The 9,348-nt window shown below is 48.9% G+C and overlaps 1 protein-coding gene across 1 annotated transcript in view; it reads right to left on the bottom strand.

The window, feature by feature from the left end:
* Nucleotides 1-9,348, bottom strand: part of ACLY (ATP citrate lyase) — a 34,989-nt gene that overhangs the window by 6,790 nt on the left and 18,851 nt on the right. The window contains exons 11-14 of the mRNA XM_017880228.1: nt 8,907-9,017; nt 3,569-3,696; nt 2,874-2,967; nt 1,056-1,210 (exon numbers count right to left, since the gene is read on the bottom strand). Of these exons, the coding sequence (XP_017735717.1) occupies nt 1,056-1,210; nt 2,874-2,967; nt 3,569-3,696; nt 8,907-9,017 (488 nt within the window). The remainder of the gene's footprint in view (nt 1-1,055; nt 1,211-2,873; nt 2,968-3,568; nt 3,697-8,906; nt 9,018-9,348) is intronic.

The raw sequence follows: 9,348 nt of genomic DNA, 5'->3' as shown, positions 1-9,348 counted from the left end.
CCTCGCCCAGCTAGTTTTTTGTATTTTTTAGTAGAGACGGGGTTTCACCGTGTTAGCCAGGATAGTCTCGATCTCCTGACCTCGTGATCCGCCCGTCTCAGCCTCCCAAAGTGCTGGGATTACAGGCTTGAGCCACCGAGCCTGGCCTCTTTTCTTTTTTTTTGAGATGGAGTATTTTTGCTCTTGTTGCCCAGGCTGGAGTGCAATGGCGCGATCTTGGTTCACTGCAACCTCCACCTCCTAGGTTCAAGTGATTCTCCTGCCTCAGTCTCCTTGAGTAGCTGGGATTACAGGCATGCACCACCATGCCCAGCTAATTTTTTTTTTTTTTTTTTGAGACGGAGTCTCGCTGTGTCTCCCAGACTGGAGTGCAGTGGCGCGGTCTCAGCTCACTGCAAGCTCCACCTCCCGGGTTCATGCCATTCTCCTGCCTCAACCTCCCAAGTAGCTGGGACTACAGGTGCCCACCACCATGCCCGGCTAACTTTTTGTATTTTAGTAGAGATGGGGTTTCACCGTGTTAGCCAGGATGGTCTCGATCTCCTGACCTTGTGATCCACCCGCCTCGGCCTCCCCAAGTTCTGGGATTACAGGAGTGAGCCACCACGCCCGGCCCATGCCCAGCTAATTTTTTGTATTTTTAGTAGAGACAGGGTTTCACCATGTTGGCCAGGCTGGTCTTGAACTCCTGACCTCAGGTGATCCACCCACCTCGGCCTCCCAAAGTATTGGGATGACAGGCGTGAGCCACCACGCCTGGCCCATAAGGTACTCTCTATCTGTTCAGCAGTGTCATGAGGCCCACACTCCTTAGGCCACCACATTTTCCAGTTCTCTCCTGCCTAACCTCTATCTTGCTGTCAAGAGTTCTGCATTTGGCCGGGTGCAGTGGCTCATAGCTTAAGTGTCCTTCCTTTGCCCTTTCAATTGACCCGTGGCCCCAAAGATTGACCTTGGACACACTCCCCAGGCCTGTCCACTCCCACTCCTTTGTCGGGGGAAAATCATTAACTCTGAGCTGCAGGGCCCTGTCATCTTCTGCCCTCCATGCTCACCTTTTCTGGAACCAGAGGAGGCCAAGGACCCCGCCAATGCCCATCTCTTCCTTGAAGACCTCAGTGATGGGCATGCCCGCGTAGATGAGCTCCTGTCCTCGCTCATCACAGATGCTGGTCATGAATGAGGCAGGTTTGCGGATCAAACCAAGCTCCTGGGCAGAGATGGGGCAGAGGGAAGCAGGGCCCTGGTGACCACCGCAGATTCTTCCAGGACTGCCCCACTGTGTGTACTCTCAGAACCAAAGTGCCCCAGGAATGTCTTAAACTCTGGCAGCAAAGTAACAACTCTCAGACGAAGTTTTCCCAAGAAAGAAGTGCAAAAGCCCTTTCATTAAATCATTTTGGGCATAGAAAACAGGAGGACCCATGGTACCACTTGGCATCAGCACTGTCAGCACTATCTCTATCCTTCTCTGAGCATTTGCTGGGCTAGAAAATAACCTAAGCAGTTTATATCCATTGCTTCATTTCTGGAGGGGGACCAGGGTCTCTCTGTTGCCCAGGCTGGAGTACACTGGTGCGATCATAGCTCACTTCAGCCTCAAACTCCTAGCTAGGCTCAAACGATCCTCCTGCCTCTGCCTCCTAGTAGCTGAGGCAACAAGGCATGCACTGCCACACCTGGCTAATTTAATTTTTTTTTTTTTTAGAGATAGGGTCTTGCTATGTTGTCCAGGCTGGTCTTAAACTCTTGGGCTCAAGCAATTCTCCCACCTCGGCCTCCCCAAGTCCCTGGGATTATAGGTGTGAGACCCAGTCCATTGCTTCATTTTTTTTTTTTTTTTTGAGACAGAGTCTTGCTGTGTCGCCCGGGCTGGAGTGTAATGGTGCTATCTCAGCTCACTGCAACCTCTGCCTCCCGGGTTCAAGCAATTCTCCTGTCTCAGCCTCCCGAGTAGCTGGGATTACAGAAGTCCGCCACTGCGCCTGGCTAATTTTTGTATTTTTTTCAGTAGAGATGGGGTTTCACCATGTTGGCCAGGCTGGTCTCGAATTCTTGACCTCAGGTGATCCGCCCACCCCAGCCTCCCAAAGTGGTGGGATTACAGGCATGAGCCACTGCACCCAGCACTTTTTTTTTTTTTTAATTAGAGACAGGGTCTTACTCTGTAACCCAGGATGGAGTGCAGTGGCACAGTCATGGCTAACTTCAGCCTTCAACTCTGGTCTCAAGCAATCCTCTCACCTTGGCCTCCAAAAGTGTCAACTTGACTGGATTGAGGGATACAAAGTATTGATCCTGGGTGTGTCTGTGTAGGTGTTGCCAAAAGACATTAACATTTGAGTCAGTGGGCTGGGGAAGGCAGACCCACCCTTAATGTGGTGAGCACAATCTAATCAGCTTCCAGAGAATATAAAGCAGCCAGAAAAACATGAAGAAGAGAGATGGGCTTAGCCTCCCAGCCTACATCGTTCTCCTGTGCTGGACGCTTCCTGCCCTCGAACATCAGACTCCAAGTTCTTCAGTTTGGGGACTCGGACTGGCTCTCCTTGCTCCTCAGCTTACAGACAGCCTATTGTGGTACCTTGTGATCATGTGAGTTAATACCTAATAAACTCTCCTTTATATATATATCCTATTAGTTCTGTCCCTCTATGAGATCCCCGACTAATACAGAAGGCCTGGTTTCCAAGAGTCATAAACTCTCCTTTATATATATATATATATTCTATTAGTTCTGTCCCTTTAAGAGATCCCCGACTAATACGGAAGGCCTGGTTTCCAAGAGTTCGAGGCAAATCAATGTGAAACCCACCACCATAGACCCACAGATCTCTCTTGTTCACCCTGTTAGGGACATTCAAGGCACCTACCCTGGCCCAGGAGTAGTCCATAGGCACGGTTGGGGGCGGCACCTCCTGGGCAGGTACAATGACTCCGTTGGCCACAAGATCTTCGTACACAGACCTGGGAGGCAGGAGAAAAAACACATCCACGTGGATTTTTTTATTTTGGGCTTCTGTAAGACATCCCAAGAATGCTCTATCTAACCCAAACACTGTAGGTTTCTTAGTTTACTCTCACCTGCTGAATTCTGAGAACTAAATGAAAACAAGTTCTAGCCAAGACCGCACCTGCCCCTCTGCTCCCTACTACCTCACGTCCCAGTCTCTGGATGGCAAGGAAGGACAGAGCTGGGAGTCCAGACAGGTTTAAGAGGTAGAAATGGGTAGAGATCAGAGGGTATCTAATAACTCTCTATTGATCATAGGTAACACTCTCTAAACATTTTCATGCGGAGCGCTCATCTGTGGCTGCCGCCTCCCAGCCAAATAGGTAGGCTCAGAAACTCAACACGTTTTAACACCAGCCTAGACCTACTGCTTCCACAAACTAAATAAAACAAAAGGAAAGCCAAAGAGAAACAGAATTTTGAACCATCCATACAGCTGCGCTAGACACCAAGAGGGACCAGGAATATGGGATGTCCCTGTGTGGGAGAGGCTGTTGTCTCAGGAGGGATTTGGAAAGGAGGGGGAGGCCGGCATCCTCCCCAAGGTCCACTTACTGGATGATCTCTCCAAGCTCATCAAAGCTCCGGGGCACAAACACTCCTACTTCCTTCAAAGCCTGGTTCTTGGCTACTGCAGTTTCAGAAGCCTGGTTGGCACAAGCTCCAGCATGGCCAAACTGGACCTGGAAAGCAAAGGAAAGTAGCTTTACTGCTAAGCCCCCAAGAGTGAACAAAGAATTCCCAGGGAAATGCCAGCACTGGTCATAGGCTGGCACTGTGCTAAACACTTTACATGAATCACTTCATTTAATGCCAGCAATGGTGAGGCTGGCACTGTGCTAAACACTTTACATGAATCACTTCATTTAAGCCTCAAGCAAGGTCACTGAATAGGTACAACAGATGATTTCCATTTTACAGACGAGGAAACTGAAGTACAGAGAAGTTCAGAAGCTTTCTCAGGGTCACACAGCTAATGTGCATGGAAGTCAGGATACAAAGACTGGCAGCCCAACCCCAGAATCATCTTCCTTTTTTTTTTTACCCTTACCTTCTTTTTGTTTTGTTTTAAGATGAAGTCTTGCCCTTGTCACCCAGGCTGGAGTGCAATGGCGTGATTTCAGCTCACTGCAACCTTTGCCTCCTGGGTTCCAGCGATTCTCCTGCCTCAGCCACCCATGTAGCTGGGATTATAGGTGCCTGCCACCACGCCCAGCTAATTTTTGTAGTTTTAGTAGAGATGGGTTTTCACCATGTTGGCCAGGCTGGTCTCGAACTCCTAACCTCAGGTGATCCACCGGCCTCGGCCTCCCAAAGTGCTGGGATTACAGGTGTGAGCCACCACGCCTGCCCCCCCACCCTTTTTTTTTAAGTGACAGGGTCTCACTCTGTCATATAGGCAGAAGTAAAGTGATGCAGTCACGGTTCACTGGCACCTTGGCCTCCTTGGGCTCAGGTAATCCTCCCACCTCAACCTTCTCAATAGCTGGGACTACAGAGATGTGCCTGGGAGGCTGAGGTTGCAGTGAGCCAAGATTGTGCCACTGCACTCCAGCCAGGGTGACAAGAGCAAGACTCCATCTCAAAAAAAAAAAAAAAAAAAAAAAGCACTAAGTAAGACTGCGTCTTTGTTTTTTCTTTTCTTTTTTTTTTTTTCGAGACAGGGTCTCACTCTAGTTACCCAGGCTGGAATGCAGTGGCGCTATCTTGGCTCACTGCAGCTTCAACCTCCCGGGCTCAGGTGATTCTCCACCTACTCCCATGTAGCTGGAACTACAGGCGTATGCCATCACAGGCGTAGGCCTGGCTACAAGTTTTTTGTATTTTTAGTAGAGACGGGGTTTCGCCATGTTGTCCAGGCTGGTCTCCAACTCCTGGACTCAAGCAATCCACCCACCTCAGCCTCCCAAGCTGCTGGGATTACAGGCGTGAGCCAGCACGCCCAGCGTTGACTGTGCCTTTAACCAAGCGATGGAGGAAATTAACACACAAGACATCTGATGCAAAGCCTTGTCTTAGGATGGGGTGCAGAGGGTAATCATAGTACTACCTAACCTGTTTACATAACACTATGTTCAGGCACTTTTCTAAGAGTTTTACTCATTCAATCTCAGTAGCTATGATCGTTTCCTATAAAAAAGGAAATGGGAGCACAGATGGGTAAAGTGATTTATCCCAGGTCACATAGGTAGTATGTGGTAGCACTTGAACCTAGGCAACCTGGCCTCAGCCTAGGAACTGCTGCTCTGTAAGCAAAGGCTGAAAGACACCTTAAAGCATGGGTTCCCAATGCGTTCTTTGTAGGATTTAATCTGTATCCACAGATGGGTGGGAAGGAGAAGAGATTCTATATTCAGAAACCCTGGGTTTAAGGAAGTTAAGTTTCTTTAACTCTGGATTTCTCAAAACTAAAACCAAAATTTCTAAAAGGGAGATGAATTATTTAAAAACCAAAACTAAAGGGCCAGGCATGGTGGCTCATGCCTGTAATCCCAGCACTATGGGAGGCCAAGACGGGTGGATCACGAGGTCAGGAGATCGAGACCATCCTGGCTAACACGGTGAAACCCCATCTCTACTAAAAGAATACAAAAAAATTAGCTGAGTGTGGTGGTGGGCGCCTGTAGTCCCAACTACTTCGGAGGCTGAGACAGCAGAATGGCATGAACCCGGGAGGCGGAGCCTGCAGTGAGCCAGATTGCACCACTGCACTACAACCTGGGTGACAGAGCAAGACTCCGTCTCAAAAAAAAAAAACAACAACCAAAAAACCAAAAAAAAACCTAAACTAATTCAAGGACCCATCCCACCCATGGGGCGATGAGTGCCGGCCAGATACTGAAATGTGAGGTGCTCACCCTCTTAGAAGTGTCCTGATCACGGTGGGGATGCGGAGGTGGGTTGGAAAGGTGGAGGGGCGGGTAATGCGAAGCAAGCCAGGAGAAACAATGGGGAGGCTGATTGATTTTTGGTTGTTGGGTGAGTATGGAGTTGGGAGAGAGCACTCAAGAAGAAAGAGAATCGGCTGGGTGAGGTAACTCACGGCTGTAATCCCAGCACTTTGGGAAGCCGAGGCAGGTGGATCACCTGAAGTCAGGAGTTCAAGACCAGCCTGGCCAACATGGTGAAACCCTGTCTCTACCAAAAATACAAAAGTTAGCCGGGCGTGGTGGCAGGCGCCTGTAATCCCAGCTACTTGGGAGGCTGAAGCAAGGGAATCACTTGAACCAGGGAGGCAGAGGTTGCAGTGAGCCGAGATCGTACCACTGCACTCTAGCCTGGGCGACAGAGTGAGACTCTGTCTCAAAAAATAAATTAAATAAATAAATAAATAAATAAAGGAGAATCAGGGACAGCTTCATGGAATAAGTGGACTGACAAGGCATGGAAAGGAACAGTTTCTAAGACCTATGCACGCCAGACCTTTACAATTACTTTCTCATTTAAGTCTTACAACAACCTTGCAGCATCCTCATTTTACAGCTCAGGAAACAGTTACCAAGAGGCTAAATGACTTGCCCAGGTCTACCAATATCTGATTTTAAAGATCTGATCTCGGCTCACTGCATCCTCCGCCTCCCGGGTTCAAGCCATTCTCCTGCCTCAGCCTCCCGAGTAGCTGGCATTATATGCACCAGCCACCACGTCTGGCTACACAGATCTGCCAAGGTCTGATTTTAAAGCCTGTGCAAGCAGAGCTCACCCTGGAGGGATGGGCAGGATGATTCTGGACCTCTCCTTCCCTTTTACTTACTTGGGAAAAAAAATAAAAATAAACCCCCCCCCACACACACAGTTTGTACAAAATGGATATTATAAGCATTTACTGAACTCTGCCCCTTCTTACAGGTAATGTATCTTAAACTCTTTCTGTATCAACATATCAAGTTCCACCTCCTTCTTTGCATGCCTGCCCCGTTTTCCATTAGTTTGTGGATATGCCATGCTGACAGTACCCTCCTGGTAAGCATGTAAGTTGTTTCCAGGCCAGGCACGGTGGCTCACGCCTGTAATCCCAGCACTTTGGGAGGACAAGGCAGGCAGATCACAAGGTCAGGAGTTCGAGACCAGCCTGACCAACAAGGTAAAACCCCATCTCTACTGAAAATACAAAAATTAGCTGGGTATGGTGGCATGCGCCTGTAATCCCAGCTACTCAGGAGGCTGAGGCAGGAGAATCACTTGAACCCAGGAGGCAGAGGTTGCAGTGAGCCGAGATCACACCATTGCACTCCAGCCTGGGCGACAGAGTGAGACTCTGTCTCAAAAAAAAAAAAAAAAGTTGTTTCCAGTTTTTACCGTTATGATACTGCAGAGTATTATTGTACACATACTTTGAAACACTCTGCATGTATACCCATGGAGTAAATCTGCAAAAGTGGAATTACTCACTCAAAGGAGACACGCACTTGACAACTGGACAAATACTGCCACTCTGAGGTGGGCAGGAATCTGAAGGGGAAAAACATGCATTCTAGGAAGAGTGACAATAGCTTACCGGTAGGAAAACTTTAGGGTTAAGGATTCTCATGATTGCAGGAAGCCTTGAAGGCTTTACCTTTTTATATACACAGCAATAAGAGAAGGCCCTACACTCACAGGGTGCTTGATAACTATTGATAAACTAATTGGGTGATGAGTGGTTGTTTCCTTTTTGAGATGGAGTTTTGCTCTTGTAGCCCAGGATGGAGTACAATGGCGCGATCTCAGCTCACTGCAACTTCCAACTCCCGGGTTCAAGTGATTATCTTGCCTCAGCCTCCTGAGTAGCTGGGATTACAGGCATGTGCCACCATGCCCGACTTGTTCTGTATTTTTAGTAGAGACGAGGTTTCTCCATGTTGGTCAGGCTGGTTTCGAACTCCCAACCTCAGGTGATCCTCCCACCTTGGCTTCCCAAAGTGCTGGGATTACAGGCATGAGCCACCATGCCCGGCTTTTCCTTCAATTTCATCATCATCATCACGTGGGCCACCTTCAACGTGGTAGAGGGTTCTCTAAGCCGAAGCACAGGGGCTGAAGTCTCGTGTATGATCCCCCAGCAGAAGACAGATAGCTCAGAAGCTTAGCAGACAGCAGAAGCCTAAGGAGTGTTTATACTCAACAGTATCAGGTGCCGCCAGGCACTTTCACATACATTTTATCATTTTAACACATGAAGAACAAACCTTTCCTTCTACCACCTCTCCCCACACGAAACATCTCAACAAGCCCCACCCAGCTGAGCTCAGGCTGTGTCCTTCTCCCTCCTCAGCCTCCTTTCCATCAGCAAAGCCCTTCTCATCCCCTAAACTACAGTTCAAACATCACCTTCCCAGGGAGGCCATCTCAACTTCTCCAGACAGCTGGTTGCTACCTACGCCAAGCAGAGACTCAGAGCCTGATTCTGGCTTTTTTTTTTTTTTTTTCTTGAGACGGAGTCTCGCTCTGCCGCCCAGGCTGGAGTGCAGTGGCCGGATCTCAGCTCACTGCAAGCTCCGCCTCCCGGGTTCACGCCATTCTCCTGCCTCAGCCTCCCAAGTAGCTGGGACTACAGGCGCCCGCTACGTCGCCCGGCTAGTTTTTTGTATTTTAGTAGAGACGGGGTTTCACCATGTTAGCCAGGATGGTCTCGATCTCCTGACCTCGTGATCCGCCCGTCTCGGCCTCCCAAAGTGCTGGGATTACAGGCTTGAGCCACCGCGCCCGGCCGATTCTGGCTTTAATCTGCTTATAAACTGGTCTCCTCCAACTGGATGAGAGCAGGGCCCTGGCTGGACTTTTGCAGTAACCAAGCAAGTAACAAACGTTTCTTGAAGGAACTAGCTGCTTAATAAGATGACTACAAGGTTCACCTCAAATGCCCCCTTGCAATCCCCACTCCCAGCCCGGGAGTGATCCGTCTCAGCCATACCTCAGAGGAGAACATGGTGGCACAGGTCCCAATGCACCAGCAGACGATGGGCTTGGTGAGGCGGCCCTCCTTGATGCCCCGGCAAATCTTATATTCCTCAGTGCCCCCAATCTGCCAAGGAATGGGGAATGAGAAAAAGCTGTTAGTGGAGCCCATCCTGACGTAAAAACTGGATAGAAAATGGAGGGACACGGGCTTCGGCCAAATAAAAGGAGTTTAGTTTCAGCCCGGATACAAGGAGGATTTCTAAAGGAACAAACAGCAGGTCTCCTAGAGGAATCTCTGGGACTCCCCCTTCCTGATCTAGAGATATAACATGATTTAGGATTAGACCTGCCTTCAGAGGTGCAAACAAGGGATGGAGTTATGGGACTCCCACATTTTTCAGTATTTAGAAAATTTTTTTTAACTGTTCTATCCAAAAGTCATCAAATTTTTAAAA

The sequence above is a fragment of the Rhinopithecus bieti genome, unplaced genomic scaffold (genome assembly GCF_001698545.2).
Source record: "Rhinopithecus bieti isolate Rb0 unplaced genomic scaffold, ASM169854v2 scaffold_11744, whole genome shotgun sequence".
Taxonomy (NCBI): domain Eukaryota; kingdom Metazoa; phylum Chordata; class Mammalia; order Primates; family Cercopithecidae; genus Rhinopithecus; species Rhinopithecus bieti.
The sequence above is the reverse complement of the archived record's forward strand: the minus strand, read 5'-3'. Positions and strand labels throughout refer to the sequence as shown.